Source organism: Cyphomyrmex costatus, unplaced genomic scaffold (genome assembly GCF_001594065.2).
Source record: "Cyphomyrmex costatus isolate MS0001 unplaced genomic scaffold, Ccosl1.0 scaffold1053, whole genome shotgun sequence".
Lineage (NCBI taxonomy): Eukaryota > Metazoa > Arthropoda > Insecta > Hymenoptera > Formicidae > Cyphomyrmex > Cyphomyrmex costatus.
In genome coordinates this window covers 270,926-291,464 of record NW_017275012.1, presented here as the reverse complement: position 1 = coordinate 291,464, position 20,539 = coordinate 270,926, and the positions used below count along the sequence as shown (strand labels likewise).

At 29.3% G+C, this 20,539-nt stretch overlaps 5 protein-coding genes across 5 annotated transcripts; all 5 read left to right on the top strand.

Annotated features, from left to right (window-relative positions):
* Nucleotides 1–63: 63 nt before the first annotated feature.
* Nucleotides 64–1,512, top strand: LOC108774332 (putative gustatory receptor 28b). The gene is made up of 4 exons (XM_018540411.1): nt 64–107; nt 206–1,169; nt 1,301–1,387; nt 1,453–1,512. The coding sequence occupies exons 1-4, from the start codon at nt 64–66 to the stop codon at nt 1,510–1,512; spliced, it is 1,155 nt and encodes a 384-aa protein (XP_018395913.1).
* Nucleotides 1,513–3,802: 2,290 nt separating this feature from the next.
* Nucleotides 3,803–5,139, top strand: LOC108774784 (putative gustatory receptor 28a; the record flags this gene model as incomplete). The annotated part of the gene is made up of 3 exons (XM_018540985.1): nt 3,803–4,810; nt 4,942–5,028; nt 5,092–5,139. Coding segments are annotated over exons 1-3 (1,143 nt in total), but the record flags the coding sequence as incomplete, so codon positions are not given.
* Nucleotides 5,140–7,439: 2,300 nt separating this feature from the next.
* On the top strand, nt 7,440–13,021 carry LOC108774322 (putative gustatory receptor 28a). Its single transcript, XM_018540400.1, has 5 exons — nt 7,440–8,447; nt 9,306–9,392; nt 9,456–9,503; nt 12,358–12,798; nt 12,947–13,021. Exons 1-5 carry the CDS (start codon nt 7,440–7,442, stop codon nt 13,019–13,021), a joined length of 1,659 nt encoding a protein of 552 aa, XP_018395902.1.
* A 2,351-nt stretch (nt 13,022–15,372) lies between these two features.
* On the top strand, nt 15,373–16,768 carry LOC108774314 (uncharacterized). Its single transcript, XM_018540389.1, has 3 exons — nt 15,373–16,380; nt 16,508–16,594; nt 16,658–16,768. The coding sequence occupies exons 1-3, from the start codon at nt 15,373–15,375 to the stop codon at nt 16,766–16,768; spliced, it is 1,206 nt and encodes a 401-aa protein (XP_018395891.1).
* Nucleotides 16,769–18,904: 2,136 nt separating this feature from the next.
* On the top strand, nt 18,905–20,304 carry LOC108774305 (putative gustatory receptor 28a). Its single transcript, XM_018540380.1, has 3 exons — nt 18,905–19,912; nt 20,040–20,126; nt 20,194–20,304. Exons 1-3 carry the CDS (start codon nt 18,905–18,907, stop codon nt 20,302–20,304), a joined length of 1,206 nt encoding a protein of 401 aa, XP_018395882.1.
* Nucleotides 20,305–20,539: the final 235 nt, after the last annotated feature.

Here is a 20,539-nt window from a genome sequence, read left to right as displayed (position 1 = left end):
TTTAAACTTCTACTGACAACGATAAAAGTGTCATTGAAACTTCAAAAATGCATTAGGTGCAAAATGTGGAAAAAATGGCAGCTATTCCATGCTACCGACTTTCAATCGCTTATGTATCCTTGCTTCACCTTCTGCAATATACTCGGAATATTTCCGTATCGCATCAACGCTTTGACTTTTGAAACTACGAGAAAGCGTTGTATTTTCTTATGTATCCTTGCTTCACCTTCTGCAATATACTCGGAATATTTCCGTATCGCATCAACGCTTCAACCTTTGAAACTACGAGAAAGCGTTGTATTTTGACAACCGTCATTACTTGCGTTTTCTGTTCGTTTATTTTAATAATGCTGTATGGGATTAACATTAGTGGAACGAATAAGTATCAAAACACACCTATAACTATAGAACGCAATTGTTATTTTATATACGGTCTATTTATCGCGGTTGTTACATACATCATGAAAGATCCTCGGATGCACTTACTCCAAAATATAATGGAAATCTCTTTTATATTGTCTCCTAACTCATATCGAAAGCTATCTAGACTGATTCACGCTAAAGATATTTTTGGTTTCTCTTATCTAATCGGACACATAATGTTTTATTATTTTATATTAGATTTTGGTAATACAGACAAGATTCTTATAGCATACATCCTCTTGATAGGATTTCAAATGGATATGTTGTATATGAATTGTGTATGCATATTAAAAGCTTGTTTTAAGGAAATTAACGATAATCTGACGAATTTTCGAATGCTGATTGTGAACGACGAACCACATCTTTTGAGAAAAATTTATCACGAACAGAAGAATCCATTTCTATTAATGAAACTCAAAACAATGAAAACGCAGCATTTGACGATCAGTGACACAGTGCAAATGTTGAATACGATTTTTGGTTTACAGCTTCTTGGTACCATAGTTATAACTTTTGCAGAGTTTACGTTCTGTCTGTATTTCTATATAATTTTTCTCTGGCAAATTAACGTAAATTATGACTACACGTTTCAAATAATGTTATTGAAAATGTCTTTAGCGTATCAATTCGTCAAAATAGTATGGATGGGATGGACTTGTGATGCAGGCAAGGATGAAGCCGTAATGGTCGGTATCACTGTTCATGAAATACTGAACGACACGATAGACAAACAAATAAAAAATGAAGTAAATAAAATTCAATTTATACATTTTTGTGAAGATATCTTGTGTGACAAACTTTATACATTAAATCTGCACAGTTAGAAATGATTTCTTAATTGTATATACTTTTAATAATCTAATCTGATGTTTTAAAGTTGCAGCAATTTTCCTTGCAAGTACTTCATCGGGAAAATATATTTTCCGCTAAGGGTCTTATATTAGACGCAACGCTTCTCGTTGCGGTGAGTGAACGATCATTTGTTTCATATAATGTATATTGCTTATTTATAAATAATTTTAATTTTAGATAGTGAGTAACGTCACTACGTATTTATTAATTTTAATACAATTTTTAATTACCAAATAAGTTTAAAAAGTCAACAAACAATTTCACATTAACGATCAAATTTGAAAATAATTAAATCAAATAAATATATTTAATTATTAAAACGTTAATTATTTGTGTGTATATTTTAGCATTAGATGCATGTGGATATATATGTATATATAGAGATGAAATCTTAAATGTTAACATTAAATTGTAAAAATAAATCCTTATTAAGTAAAGGTATTTCTCTTACTTATGTGTACCGTCTGTCAAATATAATAAATATATTTGTAAGAGATATCATCTTATTAATATGACAAGTTGAGGTTAAAATTTGTTAGCAACACCTTTAATTAAGTATATTTTTAGTTCAGATTTATTATACTCTTATTTTTCATACAGCATTAATAATAAAAAAGGAAACATGTTTTTGAAGTGGACCTTATGGTTAAATTTAATTTTTGTAAAAAGCTTATTGAATATTCTTTTGCATCTTACGCTAATTCGTTTATTAATGATGTTTAAAGGACATTTCAAGAAAGTGTAATACGATTGACAAATTAGTGTGATAACATTCATATCTTTCGTCATTGCACTCCTTTACTATTGTTGAAATAAAAAAATTAGCCATCCTTTATACATTCTATACATTACCTCTGCTAAAAGTTTTACCAAAGAAAATATGTCGATTAATTTTAATCAAGATAAGTTGGTTAGATTACAATATATTAAAATTTTCACATGGGAAAACATATCGATCAGTTTTAATCTAGATAAATAGTTAGATTAATAATAATCGATAGCACTGTACTTTGATCCCGAATAACTTTACTTGAACAATTATCGTATATGTGTGGCGGTCTGTTATAGGTTTGAAATAATTATAATTAGAATGCAATTTTGTTAGATAATTTTCTTTTTAGAGAATAAACTATTAAAGGATTACTTATATCCGATTACTTTTAATACAAAGCGAAAACCATCCTATTTCTTCCTTGCGTAGGAACGTCCGATTTTCCACGTATCGAAGTCCACTCCATCTGCCCCACTAACAAGATGTAACCGACTTTCGTAGTAGGAAGGTATGATACAAACATCATTTTGCATGGAAAGTCTGACTTTGCTTAACCAAACATAGAAAAAAAGCGAACATGAAGAATGTAACTTAATAATATTAATACCTAGCTTTATTTAGCTACGCAATAATATCAATAAAAAAAATTCAAATTAAAACAAATTTACAACAGAGGTTATAAATTAAAGATTAGTTTATTCTAAGTGTGAGCTAGTTTTTAGTTTATAATCTATTGCCAGTTTGGTCAATTTGATTTTTTACTGATATTATTACAAAGTAACATCTTGTTTCTTTTATTCGCATTATGAGTAACTCTCATTATCACGTTGTTACATGCTCTTCCAACACACCAATCATAATAAATTTTGTACCTATTTTTTAATTTAATGTCTATTTAGTACAATGCAAACAGAAATAGACAATTAATAATTACAATAAGATGAGCTACGAGCGAAATCAATTTAGTTTAATAAAATAATATAATATTTACATATACGAACGTTTTGACACCCATCGAGTCATTATCAATGTTAAATAAAAATTTAAAAAACCGGTAAATCTTGAGAATATACAAGTACAAAATCGCAGTCTTCTATTAATATGCTGCATCGCTATTGTCAAAAATATTGCTATATATAGAGGATTTTAGGTGATTAGAATGAAAAGATATACAACTAACATTATGGTAATATAAATAATTACTTTCAATATATTGTTTCAGTAAAATAATAGAAATTCAATAACCACTTGTTTATGTATATTATGAACAAAAGTAAAAGAAGATTGTGATTGACGTGTAAAAATGGAGGATAAAAATTATTGGTCGATTTAAATATTTTTATAACATTTTATACCTTTAAGCTATATTTCCCGCGTTACATTTGTCTGTGGTCTCCCCTACTCTACACATCAAGCGTGGTGATTACCGATCGAAAAGCACCATGGTTACTTTATGACTAACAATTCAGCAGTTAGTTATTGTCCCGATGCTGCAAGTGCTTGCAGTCTTAAATAGAAACTGGCTAAGTGTAGAACGATGAAAAATCGTCATCAAATGATATTAGAAGCTGCATACAGAAAGAAAATTTCATAGTAAAGCTTGTGTTAACCGTAAGGTGTAAAAAAAAAAGATAGTTATTTTTAGACAGTTTAATCTAACAATAAGTTGGTGTGTGATATAAGTTGTTAGGAACTTCTATTCTACCGATAATAATAAATATATTATTGAAATTTCGAAGATGCATTAAGTGCAAAATGTGGAGAAGATGGCAGCTGTTCCATGCTACCGACTTTCAATCGCTTATGTATCCTTGCTTCACCTTCTGCGACATGCTCGGAATATTTCCGTATTGCATCAACGCTTTGACTTTTGAAACTACGAAACAGCGCTATATTCTGACAACCGTCATTACTTGCGTTTTCTGTTTGTTTACTTTAATAATGCTGTATGGGATTGACATTAGTGGAACGATTACGTATTATAGCACACCTGTAACTATAGAACGCAATTGCTTTTTTATATACGGTCTATTTATCGCGATTGTTACATACATTATGAAAAATCCTCGGATGCACTTACTCCAAAATATAATGGAAATTTCTTTGATATTGTCTCCTAACTCATATCGAAAGCTATCTAGACTGATTCACGCTAAAGATATTTTTGGTTCTTCTTATCTAATTGGACACATAATATTTTATTATTCTGTATTAGATTTTGGTAACATAGACAAGATTCTTGTAGGATACATCCTCTTGACAGGATTTCAAATGGATATGTTGTACATGAATTGTGTATGCGTATTAAAAACCTGTTTTAAGGAAATCAACGATAATTTAACGAATTTGCGGAAGCTCGTGGTGAACGATAAACCACATCTTTTGAGAAAAATTTATCATGAACAGAGAAATCCGTTTCTGCTTATGAAACTCAAAGAATTGATAACACAGCATTTGATGATTAGTGACACAGTGCAAATGTTAAATACGGTTTTCGGTCTACAACTTCTTGCTACCATAGTTATGACTTTTGTTGGACTTACTTTTTGTCTATATTATTACATAATTTGTTTATGGAACACTTACATGTATGGTTACCACACGTTTTATGATGTGATATTGGCAACGTCTTTGACGTATCAATTCATCAAAATAGCATTGATAGGATGGGCTTGTGATACAGGCAAGGATGAAGCCATAATGGTCGGTATCACCGTTCATGAAATACTAAACGACACTATCGACAAACAAATCAAAGATGAAGTAAATAAAATTTAATTTTTACATTTTTGTGATGACATTTCGTATGACAAACTGTATACATTAAATCCGCACAGTTCGAAATGATTTCTTAATTTTATATACTTTTAATAATCTAATCTGATGTTTTAAAGTTGCAGCAATTTTCCTTGCAGGTACTGCATCGGGAAAATATATTTTCCGCTAATGGTCTTATACTAGATGCAACGCTTCTCGTTGCGGTGAGTTAATGATTATTTGTTTTATATGATGATTTGCTTACTTACGTGTAATTTTACTTTTAGCTAGTGAGTAACATTACTACGTATCTGTTAATTTTAATACAATTCTTAATTACCAAATAAGTTTAAAAAGATAACAAACAATTTCACATAAACGATCTAATTAGAAAATAATCAAATCAAATAAATACATTTAATTATTAAAACGTATTTTTTGTGTGTATATTTTAGCATTAGATGCATGTGGATGTATATGTGTATGTAGAGACGAAATCTTAAATGTTAACATTAAACTGTAAAAATAAATCCTTATTAAGTAAAGATATTTGTCTTACTTATGTGTACCGTCTGTCAAATGTAATAAATATTTTTGTAAGAGATATCATTTTACTAATATGAGGTTAAAATTTGTTAGCGATACTTTTAATTAATTCTATTTCATCTAGTTCAGATTTATTATACTCTTATTTTTCATACAGCATTAATGATAAAGAAGGAAACATGTTTTTGAAGTGGACCTTATGGTTAAATTTAATTATTATAAAATCTTATTAAATATTTTTTTGCATCTTACGCTAATTCGTTTATTAATGATGTTTAAAAGAAATTTCAAGAAAGTATAATGCGATTGATAAATTAGTGTAATAACTAATTCATATCTTTCTTCATTGCACTCCTTTACTATTGTTGAAATAAAAAAATTAGCCATCCTTCATACACATTCCATACATTACCATCTGCTAAAAATTTTACCAAAGAGAATATGTCGATTAATTTTAATCAAGATAAGTTGTTAGATTACGATATATTAAAATTTTCACCCGGGAAAACATATCGATCAGTTTTAATCTAGATAAATAGTTAGATTAATAATACTAATCGATAGCACTGTACTTTGATCCCGAATAACTGTACTTGAACAATTACCGTATATGTGTGGCGGTCTGTTATAAGTTTGAGGTAATTATAATTAAAATGCAATTTTGGTAGATAATTTTCTTTTTAGAGAATAAACTATTAAAGGACTACTTCTATCTGACTTTTAATACAAAGCGAAAACCATCCTATTTCTTCCTTGCGTAGGAACGTCCGATTTTCCACGTATCGAAGTCCACTCCATCTGCCCCACTAACAAGATGTAACCGACTTTCGTAGTAGGAAGGTATGATACAAACATCATTTTGCATGGAAAGTCTGACTTTGCTTAACCAAACATAGAAAAAAAGCGAACATGAAGAATGTAACTTAATAATATTAATACCTAGCTTTATTTAGCTACGCAATAATATCAATAAAAAAATTCAAATTAAAACAAATTTACAACAGAGGTTATAAATTAAAGATTAGTTTATTCTAAGTGTGAGCTAGTTTTTAGTTTATAATCTATTGCCAGTTTGGTCAATTTGATTTTTTACTGATATTATTACAAAGTAACATCTTGTTTCTTTTATTCGCATTATGAGTAACTCTCATTATCACGTTGTTACATGCTCTTCCAACACACCAATCATAATAAATTTTGTACCTATTTTTTAATTTAATGTCTATTTAGTACAATGCAAACAGAAATAGACAATTAATAATGACTATAAGAAGAGGTACGAGCGAAATCAATTTAGTTTAATAAAATAATATTTACATACGAACGTTTTGACATCGATCGGGTCATTATCAATGTTAAATAAAAATTTAAAAACCGGTAAATCTTGAGAATATACAAGTACAAAACCGCAGTCTTCTATTCTAGTATATACATATGCTAAATCGCTATTGTCAAAAATATTGCTAAATATAGAGGATTTTACGTAATTAGAATGAAAAGATATACAACTAACATTAATATAAATAAATACTTTTAATGTACCGTTTCAGTAAAATAATAGAAATTCAAGAACCACGTGTTTATATATAAATATTATGAACAAAGGTATAAAAGAAGATTGTGATTGACGTGTAAAAATGAAGGATAAAAATTATTGGTCGATTTAAATATTTTTATAACATTTTATACCTTTAAGCTATATTTCCCGCGTTACATTTGTCTGTGGTCTCCCCTACTCTACACATCAAGCGTGGTGATTACCGATCGAAAAGCACCATGGTTACTTTATGACTAACAATTCAGCAGTTAGTTATTGTCCCGATGCTGCAAGTGCTTGCAGTCTTAAATAGAAACTGGCTAAGTGTAGAACGATGAAAAATCGTCATCAAATGATATTAGAAGCTGCATACAGAAAGAAAATTTCATAGTAAAGCTTGTGTTAACCGTAAGGTGTAAAAAAAAAAGATAGTTATTTTTAGACAGTTTAATCTAACAATAAGTTGGTGTGTGATATAAGTTGTTAGGAACTTCTATTCTACCGATAATAATAAATATATTATTGAAATTTCGAAGATGCATTAAGTGCAAAATGTGGAGAAGATGGCAGCTGTTCCATGCTACCGACTTTCAATCGCTTATGTATCCTTGCTTCACCTTCTGCGACATGCTCGGAATATTTCCGTATTGCATCAACGCTTTGACTTTTGAAACTACGAAACAGCGCTATATTCTGACAACCGTCATTACTTGCGTTTTCTGTTTGTTTACTTTAATAATGCTGTATGGGATTGACATTAGTGGAACGATTACGTATTATAGCACACCTGTAACTATAGAACGCAATTGCTTTTTTATATACGGTCTATTTATCGCGATTGTTACATACATTATGAAAAATCCTCGGATGCACTTACTCCAAAATATAATGGAAATTTCTTTGATATTGTCTCCTAACTCATATCGAAAGCTATCTAGACTGATTCACGCTAAAGATATTTTTGGTTCTTCTTATCTAATTGGACACATAATATTTTATTATTCTGTATTAGATTTTGGTAACATAGACAAGATTCTTGTAGGATACATCCTCTTGACAGGATTTCAAATGGATATGTTGTACATGAATTGTGTATGCGTATTAAAAACCTGTTTTAAGGAAATCAACGATAATTTAACGAATTTGCGGAAGCTCGTGGTGAACGATAAACCACATCTTTTGAGAAAAATTTATCATGAACAGAGAAATCCGTTTCTGCTTATGAAACTCAAAGAATTGATAACACAGCATTTGATGATTAGTGACACAGTGCAAATGTTAAATACGGTTTTCGGTCTACAACTTCTTGCTACCATAGTTATGACTTTTGTTGGACTTACTTTTTGTCTATATTATTACATAATTTGTTTATGGAACACTTACATGTATGGTTACCACACGTTTTATGATGTGATATTGGCAACGTCTTTGACGTATCAATTCATCAAAATAGCATTGATAGGATGGGCTTGTGATACAGGCAAGGATGAAGCCATAATGGTCGGTATCACCGTTCATGAAATACTAAACGACACTATCGACAAACAAATCAAAGATGAAGTAAATAAAATTTAATTTTTACATTTTTGTGATGACATTTCGTATGACAATAAAAAAATTCAAATTAAAACAAATTTACAACAGAGGTTATAAATTAAAGATTAGTTTATTCTAAGTGTGAGCTAGTTTTTAGTTTATAATCTATTGCCAGTTTGGTCAATTTGATTTTTTACTGATATTATTACAAAGTAACATCTTGTTTCTTTTATTCGCATTATGAGTAACTCTCATTATCACGTTGTTACATGCTCTTCCAACACACCAATCATAATAAATTTTGTACCTATTTTTTAATTTAATGTCTATTTAGTACAATGCAAACAGAAATAGACAATTAATAATTACAATAAGATGAGCTACGAGCGAAATCAATTTAGTTTAATAAAATAATATAATATTTACATATACGAACGTTTTGACACCCATCGAGTCATTATCAATGTTAAATAAAAATTTAAAAAACCGGTAAATCTTGAGAATATACAAGTACAAAATCGCAGTCTTCTATTAATATGCTGCATCGCTATTGTCAAAAATATTGCTATATATAGAGGATTTTAGGTGATTAGAATGAAAAGATATACAACTAACATTATGGTAATATAAATAATTACTTTCAATATTGATAGGATGGGCTTGTGATACAGGCAAGGATGAAGCCATAATGGTCGGTATCACCGTTCATGAAATACTAAACGACACTATCGACAAACAAATCAAAGATGAAGTAAATAAAATTTAATTTTTACATTTTTGTGATGACATTTCGTATGACAAACTGTATACATTAAATCCGCACAGTTCGAAATGATTTCTTAATTTTATATACTTTTAATAATCTAATCTGATGTTTTAAAGTTGCAGCAATTTTCCTTGCAAGTACTGCATCGGGAAAATATATTTTCCGCTAATGGTCTTATACTAGATGCAACGCTTCTCGTTGCGGTGAGTTAATGATTATTTGTTTTATATGATGATTTGCTTACTTACGTGTAATTTTACTTTTAGCTAGTGAGTAACATTACTACGTATCTGTTAATTTTAATACAATTCTTAATTACCAAATAAGTTTAAAAAGATAACAAACAATTTCACATAAACGATCTAATTAGAAAATAATCAAATCAAATAAATACATTTAATTATTAAAACGTATTTTTTGTGTGTATATTTTAGCATTAGATGCATGTGGATGTATATGTGTATGTAGAGACGAAATCTTAAATGTTAACATTAAACTGTAAAAATAAATCCTTATTAAGTAAAGATATTTGTCTTACTTATGTGTACCGTCTGTCAAATGTAATAAATATTTTTGTAAGAGATATCATTTTACTAATATGAGGTTAAAATTTGTTAGCGATACTTTTAATTAATTCTATTTCATCTAGTTCAGATTTATTATACTCTTATTTTTCATACAGCATTAATGATAAAGAAGGAAACATGTTTTTGAAGTGGACCTTATGGTTAAATTTAATTATTATAAAATCTTATTAAATATTTTTTTGCATCTTACGCTAATTCGTTTATTAATGATGTTTAAAAGAAATTTCAAGAAAGTATAATGCGATTGATAAATTAGTGTAATAACTAATTCATATCTTTCTTCATTGCACTCCTTTACTATTGTTGAAATAAAAAAATTAGCCATCCTTCATACACATTCCATACATTACCATCTGCTAAAAATTTTACCAAAGAGAATATGTCGATTAATTTTAATCAAGATAAGTTGTTAGATTACGATATATTAAAATTTTCACCCGGGAAAACATATCGATCAGTTTTAATCTAGATAAATAGTTAGATTAATAATACTAATCGATAGCACTGTACTTTGATCCCGAATAACTGTACTTGAACAATTACCGTATATGTGTGGCGGTCTGTTATAAGTTTGAGGTAATTATAATTAAAATGCAATTTTGGTAGATAATTTTCTTTTTAGAGAATAAACTATTAAAGGACTACTTCTATCTGACTTTTAATACAAAGCGAAAACCATCCTATTTCTTCCTTGCATAGGAACGTCCGATTTTCCACGTATCGAAGTCCACTCCATCTGCCCCACTAACAAGATGTAACCGACTTTCGTAGTAGGAAGGTATGATACAAACATCATTTTGCATGGAAAGTCTGACTTTGCTTAACCAAACATAGAAAAAAAGCGAACATGAAGAATGTAACTTAATAATATTAATACCTAGCTTTATTTAGCTACGCAATAATATCAATAAAAAAATTCAAATTAAAACAAATTTACAACAGAGGTTATAAATTAAAGATTAGTTTATTCTAAGTGTGAGCTAGTTTTTAGTTTATAATCTATTGCCAGTTTGGTCAATTTGATTTTTTACTGATATTATTACAAAGTAACATCTTGTTTCTTTTATTCGCATTATGAGTAACTCTCATTATCACGTTGTTACATGCTCTTCCAACACACCAATCATAATAAATTTTGTACCTATTTTTTAATTTAATGTCTATTTAGTACAATGCAAACAGAAATAGACAATTAATAATGACTATAAGAAGAGGTACGAGCGAAATCAATTTAGTTTAATAAAATAATATTTACATACGAACGTTTTGACATCGATCGGGTCATTATCAATGTTAAATAAAAATTTAAAAACCGGTAAATCTTGAGAATATACAAGTACAAAACCGCAGTCTTCTATTCTAGTATATACATATGCTAAATCGCTATTGTCAAAAATATTGCTAAATATAGAGGATTTTACGTAATTAGAATGAAAAGATATACAACTAACATTAATATAAATAAATACTTTTAATGTACCGTTTCAGTAAAATAATAGAAATTCAAGAACCACGTGTTTATATATAAATATTATGAACAAAGGTATAAAAGAAGATTGTGATTGACGTGTAAAAATGAAGGATAAAAATTATTGGTCGATTTAAATATTTTTATAACATTTTATACCTTTAAGCTATATTTCCCGCGTTACATTTGTCTGTGGTCTCCCCTACTCTACACATCAAAGGTGGTGATTACCGATCGAAGAGCACCATGGTTACTTTATGACTAACAATTCAGCAGTTAGTTATTGTTTCGATGCTGCAAGTGCTTGCAGTTTTAAATAGAAACTGGCCAAGTGCAGAACGTTGAAAAATCCTCATCAAATGATATTAGAAGCTCCATCAGAAAGAAAATTTCATAGTAAAGCTTGTGTTAACCATAAGGTGTAAAGAATAGTCATTTTTGGATAGTTTAATCTAAGTTGGTGTGTGATATAAGTTGTTAGGAACTTCTATTTTACCAATAATGATAGATATATTATTGAAATTTCGAAGATGCATTAAGTACAAAATGTGGAGACGATGGCAGCTGTTCCATGCTACCGACTTTCAATCGCTTATGTATCCTTGCTTCACCTTCTGCAGCATACTCGGAATATTTCCGTATCGCATCAACGCTTCAACTTTTGAAACTACGAAACAGCGCTATATTCTAACAACCGTCATTATTTGCGTTTTATGTTTGTTTACTTTAATAATGCTGTATGGGATTGACATAAGTGGAACGATGAAGTATGATACCACACCCATAACTATGGAACGCAATTGTTTTTTTATATACGGTCTATTTATCGCGGTTGTTACATACATTATGAAAGATCCTAAGATGCACTTACTCCAAAATATAATGGAAATTTCTTTGATATTGTCTCCTAACTCATATCGAAAGCTATCTAGACTGATTCACGCTAAAGATATTTTTGGTTTCTTTTTTGTAGTCGGACACATAATATTTTGTTGTTTCATATTAGATTTTGGAAACACAGACAAGATTCTTGTAGCATACATCCTCTTGACAGGATTTCAAATGGATATGTTGTACATGAATTGTGTATGCGTATTAAAAGCTTGTTTTAAGGAAATCAACGATAATCTGACGAATTTCCGGACGTTGATTGTGAACGACGAACCACATCTTTTGAGAAAAATTTATCACGAGCAGAAGAATCCATTTCTGCTAATGAAACTCAAAACAATGAAAACGCAGCATTTGACGATCAGCGACACAGTGCAAATGTTGAATATGGTTTTCGGTCTACAGCTTCTTGCTACCATAGTTATGACTTTCGTTGCACTTACTTTTTGTCTGTATTATTTTATAATTTGTTTATGGAACATTTACATGTATGGTTTCTACACGCTTTATGATGTGATATTGGTAATGGCTTTGACGTATCATTTCACCAAAATAGCATTGATAGGATGGGCTTGTGATACAGGCAAGGATGAAGCCATAATGGTCGGTATCACCGTTCATAAAATATTGAACGATACTATCGACGAACAAATCAAAGACGAAGTAAGTAAAATTTAATTTATACATTTTTGTGAAGATATTTCGTGTGATGAACTTTATACATTAAATCTGCACAGTTAGAAATTATTTCTTAATTTTATATTAAATAATCTAATCTGATGTTTTAAAGTTGCAGCAATTTTCCTTGCAGGTACTGTATCGGGAAAATATATTTTCCGCTAAGGGTATTATACTAGATGCAACGCTTCTCGTTGCGGTGAGTTAATGATTATTTGTTATATATGATGTATTGCTTTTTTTTTACTTACATGTAATTTAATTTTTAGCTATTGAGTAACATTACTACGTATCTATTAATTTTAATACAATTTTTAATTACCAAATAAGTTTACCATGAAAAAGATCCACAAACAATATTTGTGAACAATCCAATTAAAAGAAGATGATCAAATTAAATAGAAATATATTTAATTCATTACTAAAACGTATTCTTTTAGCATTAGATACATGTGGATAAATGTGTACATAGAAGTGTAGAGATAATACCTTATATAATAACACTTAATTGCAAATATAAATTTTTATTGTGTAAAAGTATTTTATTTGCTTATGTGTATCGTGTGTCAAATATTATAAATATATTTGTGAAAGACTTAGTCTTATATACTAATGTGTAAAATTTGTTAGTCTTACCTTTTGAGATTAATCCTATCTAATATTTGGATTAATTCAGATTTGTTATATATATACTCTTATTTTACTTACAGCATTAAACGAGTTATATTTTTGGAATTGATTTTACTATTAAAAGTAATTTTCGTAAATATAGCTCATTAAACATTTTTTAGACTTTAAGTTAATTAATTTTCTAATAATGATTGAATGACATCTAATTGAAATGTAATACAGTCGATGAATTAGTGTAATAACATTTATGTTTTTCATGTATTATATTCTCTTATTTTTACTGAAATAAAAAATATCAGTCATCCTGAACATAGTTTATAGATTACAATCTGTTCAAAATTTTACCAAAGAGAATATATCGATTAATTTTAATCTAGATAAATAGTTAGATTAATCATAATCGATAGCATTGTACTTTGATCCCAAATAACTTTACAATTATCGTATATGTGTGGCGGTCTGTTATATGTTTGAGATAATTATAATTAAAATGCAATTTTGGTAGATAATTTTCTTTTTATAGGATAAACTATTAAAGAATTACTTTTATCCGACTTTTAATACAAAGCGAAAATCATCCTATTTCTTCCTTGCGTAGAAACGATCGACTTTTCACGCAAATCGAAGTCCACTCCATCTGCCCCACTAACAAGATGTAACCGACTTTCGTGGTAGGAGGGTACAATACAAACATCATTTTGCATGGTAAATCTGACTTTGCTTAACAGAGCATAGAAAAAAAGCGAATATGAAGAATGTAACTTAATATAATACCTGGCTTTGTTTAGCTATGTAATAATATCAATAAAAAAGTTCAAATTAAAACAAACTTACGACAGAGGTTATAAATTAAAGATTAGTTCATTCTAAGTATGAGTTAGTTTTTAGTTTATAATCTATAGTCAGTTTGGTCTAATTTAATTTTTTAGTGATATTATTACAAAGTAATAATATCAGTAAAGAAAGTAACATCTTGTTACTTTTATTCGCATTATGAGTTACTCTCATTATCACGTTGTTACATGCTCTTCCAACACACAACCATAATAAATTTTGTACCTATTTTTTAATTTAATGTCTATTTAGTACAATGCAAACAGAAATAAACAATTAATAATGACAATAAGAAGAGCGAAATTAATTTAGTCTAATAAAATAATATAATATTTACATATTTATATATACGAACGCGTTTATTTACACCGTTCGGGTCATTATCAATGTTAAATAAAAATTTAAAAAACCGGTAAATTTTGAGAATATACAAGTACAAAATCGCAGTCTTCTATTAATATGCTGCACCGCTATTGTCAAATATATTGTTAAATATAGAGGATTTTACGTAATTAGAATGAAAAGATATACAACTAACATTATGGTAATATGAATAATTACTTTTAACGTACACTGTTTTAGTAAAATAATAGAAATTCACAAGGACCACTTGTTTATGTATATTATGAACAAAGGTAAAAGAAGATTGTGATTGACGTGTAAATATGAAGGATAAAAATTATTGGTCAATTTAAATATTTTTATAACATTTTATACCTTTAATCTATATTTCCCGCGTTACATTTGTCTCTGGTCTCCCCTACTCTACACATCAAACGTGGTGATTACCGATCGAAATGCACCATGGTTACTTTATGACTAACAATTCAGCAGTTAGTTATTGTTTCGATGCTGCAAGTGCTTGCAGTTTTAAATAGAAACTGACCAAGTGTAGAACGATGAAAAATCCTCATCAAATGATATTAGAAGCTGCATACAGAAAGAAAATTTCATAGTAAAGCTTGTGTTAACCATAAAGAATAGTCATTTTTGGACAGTTTAATCTAAGTTGGTGTGTGATATAAGTTGTTAGGAACTTCTATTCTACCGATAATGATAAATATATTGAAATTTCGAAGATGCATTAAGTGCAAAATGTGGAGAAGATGGAAGCTGTTCCATGCTACCGACTTTCAATCGCTTATGTATCCTTGCTTCACCTTCTGCAACGTACTCGGAATATTTCCGTATCGCATCAACGCTTTGACTTTTGAAACTACCAAACAGCGCTATATTCTGACAACCGTCATTACTTGCGTTTTCTGTCTGTTTACTTTAATAATGCTGTATGGGATTGACATTAGTGGAACGATTAAATATGATGACACACCTATAACTATAGAACGCAATTGTTATTTTATATACGGTCTACTTATCGCGATTATTACATACATTATGAAGGATCCTCGGATGCACTTACTTCAAAATATAATGGAAATTTCTTTGATATTGTCTCCTAACTCATATCGAAAGCTATCTAGACTGATTCACGCTAAAGATATTTTTGGTTTCTCTTTTCTAGTCGGACACATAATATTTTGTTGTTTTATATTAGATTTTGGTAACACAGACATGATTCTTGTAGCGTACATCCACTTGATAGGATTTCAAACGGATATGTTGTATATGAATTGTGTATGCGTAATAAAATACTGTTTTAAGGAAATCAACGATAATCTAACGAATTTGCGGAAGCTCGTGGTGAATGATAACCCTCATCTCTTGAGAGGAATTTATCATGCACGAAGAAATTCGTTCCTGCTTATGAAACTCAAAGCATTGATAACACAGCATTTGATGATCAGTGACACAGTGCAAATGTTAAATATGGTTTTCGGTCTACAACTTCTTGCTACCATAGTTTTGACTTTCGTTGAACTTACTTTTTTACTGTATCTTTATATAATTTCTTTATGGAACACTTACATGTATGGTTACCACACGTTTCATGTTGTGTTATTGGTAATGGCTTTAATGTTTCAATGCATCAAAATAGCATTCATAGCATGGGCTTGTGATACAAGCAAGGATGAAGCCATAATGGTCGGTATCACCGTACATGAAATACTGAACGATACTATCGACGAACAAATCAAAGATGAAGTAAATAAAATTTAATTTATACATTTTTGTGAAGATATCTCGTGTGACGATTTTTATACATTAAATCTGCACAGTTAGAAATTATTTCTTAATTTTATATTAAATAGTCTAATCTGATGTTTTAAAGTTGCAGCAATTTTCCTTGCAGGTACTGCATCGGGAAAATATATTTTCCGCTAAGGGTCTTATACTAGATGCAACGCTTCTCGTTGCGGTGAGTTAATGATTATTTGTTTTATATGATGTATTGCTTACTTACATGTAATTTTACTTTTAGCTAGTGAGTAACATTACTACGTATCTATTAATTTTAATACAATTTTTAATTACCAAGAAAGTTTACTATGAAGAAGATTCACAAACAATATTGCATGAACAATCCAATTAGAAGAAGATGATCAAATCAAATAGAAATATATTTAATTCATTATTAAAACGTATTCTTTTAGCATTAGATACATGTGGATAAATGTTTACATAGATGTGTTGAGATAATATCTTACATAATAACACTTAATTGCAAAAATAAGTTTTTATTGTGTAAAAGTATTTTATTTGCTTATGTGTATCGTGTGTCAAATATTATAAATATATTTGTGAAAGACATCGTCTTATATACTAATGTGTGAAATTTGTTAGTCTTACCTTTGAGATTAATCCTATCTAATATTTGGATTAATTCAGATTTGTTATATATATATACTCTTATTTTATTTACAGCATTAAACGAGTTATATTTTTGGAATTGATTTTATTATTAAAACTAATTTTCGTAAATATAGCTTATTAAATATTTTTTAGACTTAAGTTAATTAATTTTCTAATGATGATTGAATGACGTCTAATTGAATTGTAATGCAGTTGATGAATTAGTGTGATAACATTTATGTTTTTCATGTATATTCTTTTATTTTTGCTGAAATAAAAAATATTAGTCATCTGCACATAGTTTATAGATTACAATCTGTTAAAAATTTTACCAAAGAGAATACATCGATTAATTTTAATCGAGATAAATAGTTAGATTACGGTCTATTAAAAATTTTACTAAGGAGGATATGTCGATGAATTTTAATCTAGATAAATAGTTAGATTAATCATAATCGATAGTATTGTATTTCGATCTTGAATAACTTTACCTCATGAACTGTGGCGGTTATAGTTTTTGTAATGTTTAGAGTTAAACTGAAATTTTAGTAGTAAATTTTTTGTCCCACATTGCCTAAGAATGTCCGACTTTTCACGCAAATATCGAAGTCCATTCCATTTGCCCCACTAACGAGATGTAACTGACAGAAGGGTATGATACAAACATCATTTTGCATGGAAAGTCTGATTTTGCTTAACACAGCATAAAAAGAAAGCGAATATGAAGAATGTAATTGAATAATATTAATATCTGGTTTAGCTACGCAATAATATCAATAAAAAAATTCAAATTAAAACAAACTTACAACAGAGGTTATAAATTAAAGATTGGTTTATTCAAAGTATAAGCTAGTTTTTAGTTTATAATCTATTGCCAGTTTGGTCAATTTGATTTTTTACTGATATTATTACAAAGTAACATCTTGTTTCTTTTAATCGCATTATGAGTAACTCTCATTATCACGTTGTTACATGCTCTTCGAACACACCAATCATAATAAATTTTGTACCTATTTTTTAATTTAATGTCTATTTAGTACAATGCAAACAGAAATAGACAATTAATAATGACAATAAGAAGAGCTAGGAGCGAAATCAATTTTGTTTAATAAAATAATATAATATATACATATATACGAACGCTTTGACACCGATCGGGTTATTATCAATGTTAAATAAAAATTTAAAAAACCAGTAAATCTTGAGAATATACAAGTACAAAACCGCAGTCTTTTATTAATATGCTGCATGGCTATTGTCAAAAATATTGTTAAATATAGAGGATTTTACGTAATTAGAATGAAAAGATATACAACTAACATTATGGAAATATAAATAATTACTTTCAATATATTATATCAGTAAAATAATAGAAATTCAATAACCACTTGTTTATGTATATTATGAACAAAGGTAAAAGAAGATTGTGATTGACGTGTAAAAATGGAGGATAAAAATTATTGGTCGATTTAAATATTTTTATAACATTTTATACCTTTAAGCTATATTTCCCTCGTTACATTTGTCTCTGGTCTCCCCTACTCTACACATCAAAGGTGGTGATTACCGATCGAAGAGCACCATGGTTACTTTATGACTAACAATTCAGCAGTTAGTTATTGTTTCGATGCTGCAAGTGCTTGCAGTTTTAAATAGAAACTGACCAAGTGTAGAACGATGAAAAATCCTCATCAAATGATATTAGAAGCTGCATACAGAAAGAAAATTTCATAGTAAAGCTTGTGTTAACCATAAAGAATAGTCATTTTTGGACAGTTTAATCTAAGTTGGTGTGTGATATAAGTTGTTAGGAACTTCTATTCTACCGATAATGATAAATATATTATTGAAATTTCGAAGATGCATTAAGTACAAAATGTGGAGACGATGGCAGCTGTTCCATGCTACCGACTTTCAATCGCTTATGTATCCTTGCTTCACCTTCTGCAGCATACTCGGAATATTTCCGTATCGCATCAACGCTTCAACTTTTGAAACTACGAAACAGCGCTATATTCTGACAACTGTCATTACTTGCGTTTTCTGTTTGTTTACTTTAATAATGCTGTATGGGATTGACATTAGTGGAACGATTAAGTATGATAACACATTTATAACTATAAAACGCAATTGTTATTTTATATACGGTCTACTTATCGCGATTGTTACATACATTATGAAAGATCTTCGGATGCACTTACTTCAAAATATAATGGAAATTTCTTTGATATTGTCTCCTAACTCATATCGAAAGCTATCTAGACTGATTCACGCTAAAGATATTTTTGGTTTCTTTTTTGTAGTTGGACACATGATATTTTGTTATTTTCTATTAGATTTTGATAACGCAGACAAGATTCTTGTATCGTGCATCCACTTGATAGGATTTCAAACGGATATGTTGTATATGAATTGTGTATGCGTAATAAAATACTGTTTTAAGGAAATCAACGATAATCTAACGAATTTGCGGAAGCTCGTGGTAAATGATAACCCTCATCTCTTGAGAGGAATTTATCATGCACGAAGAAATCCGTTCCTGCTTATGAAACTCAAAGCATTGATAACACAGCATTTGATGATCAGTGACACAGTGCAAATGTTAAATACGGTTTTCGGTCTACAACTTCTTGCTACCATAGTTATGACTTTCGTTGAACTTACTTTTTGTCTGTATCTTTATATAATTTGTTTATGGAACGCTTACATGTATGGTTACCACACGTTTCATGATGTGTTATTAGTAACGGCTTTAACGTATCAATTCATCAAAATAACATTGACGGCATGGGCTTGTGATACAGGCAAGGATGAAGCCATAATGGTCGGTATCACCGTACATGAAATACTGAACGATACTATCGACGAACAAATCAAAGATGAAGTAAATAAAATTTAATTTATACATTTTTGTGAAGATATCTCGTGTGACGATTTTTATACATTAAATCTGCACAGTTAGAAATTATTTCTTAATTTTATATTAAATAGTCTAATCTGATGTTTTAAAGTTGCAGCAATTTTCCTTGCAGGTACTGCATCGGGAAAATATATTTTCCGCTAAGGGTCTTATACTAGATGCAACGCTTCTCGTTGCGGTGAGTTAATGATTATTTGTTTTATATGATGTATTGTGCGCTTATTTACATGTAATTTTATTTTTAGCTAGTGAGTAACATTACTACATATCTATTAATTTTAATACAATTTTTAATTACCAAGAAAGTTTGCCATGAAAGAAATTCACAAACAATATCGAATGAACAATCCAATTAGAAGAAGATGAGCAAATCAAATAGAAATATATTAGGAGTATAAATTATTTCGGTCCGTTTTCCAAATAATCGCCTCCAACGACGAATCATTTTTTCGAGATGGAATTCGAGAGATGGGAAAAAGTAGTTGCTCGCCAGCGATGGACAATACTTTAATTAATCTGTTTATCCATTTTGTTTTGAAATAAATGCATTTTTGAACACAAAAAACGTACCGAACTAATTTGTACACCTAA

What these genes read in the sequence shown, in the direction of transcription:
- LOC108774305 (XM_018540380.1), top strand. Translation starts at nt 18,905, where the DNA reads ATGTGGAGACGATGGCAGCTGTTCCATGCTACCGACTTTCAATCGCTT. An exon ending in ACGAACAAATCAAAGATGAA is followed by an intron (nt 19,913 to 20,039) that starts GTAAATAAAATT and finishes GATGTTTTAAAG; the next exon opens with TTGCAGCAATTTTCCTTGCA. An exon ending in ATGCAACGCTTCTCGTTGCG is followed by an intron (nt 20,127 to 20,193) that starts GTGAGTTAATGA and finishes TTTTATTTTTAG; the next exon opens with CTAGTGAGTAACATTACTAC.
- LOC108774322 (XM_018540400.1), top strand. Translation starts at nt 7,440, where the DNA reads ATGTGGAGAAGATGGCAGCTGTTCCATGCTACCGACTTTCAATCGCTT. An exon ending in ACAAACAAATCAAAGATGAA is followed by an intron (nt 8,448 to 9,305) that starts GTAAATAAAATT and finishes GATGTTTTAAAG; the next exon opens with TTGCAGCAATTTTCCTTGCA. An exon ending in TAATTTTAATACAATTCTTA is followed by an intron (nt 9,504 to 12,357) that starts ATTACCAAATAA and finishes GCTTGTTTTAAG; the next exon opens with GAAATCAACGATAATCTGAC.
- LOC108774332 (XM_018540411.1), top strand. Translation starts at nt 64, where the DNA reads ATGTGGAAAAAATGGCAGCTATTCCATGCTACCGACTTTCAATC. An exon ending in CATGCTACCGACTTTCAATC is followed by an intron (nt 108 to 205) that starts GCTTATGTATCC and finishes AGCGTTGTATTT; the next exon opens with TCTTATGTATCCTTGCTTCA. An exon ending in ACGCAACGCTTCTCGTTGCG is followed by an intron (nt 1,388 to 1,452) that starts GTGAGTGAACGA and finishes TTTTAATTTTAG; the next exon opens with ATAGTGAGTAACGTCACTAC.
- LOC108774314 (XM_018540389.1), top strand. Translation starts at nt 15,373, where the DNA reads ATGTGGAGAAGATGGAAGCTGTTCCATGCTACCGACTTTCAATCGCTT. An exon ending in ACGAACAAATCAAAGATGAA is followed by an intron (nt 16,381 to 16,507) that starts GTAAATAAAATT and finishes GATGTTTTAAAG; the next exon opens with TTGCAGCAATTTTCCTTGCA. An exon ending in ATGCAACGCTTCTCGTTGCG is followed by an intron (nt 16,595 to 16,657) that starts GTGAGTTAATGA and finishes TTTTACTTTTAG; the next exon opens with CTAGTGAGTAACATTACTAC.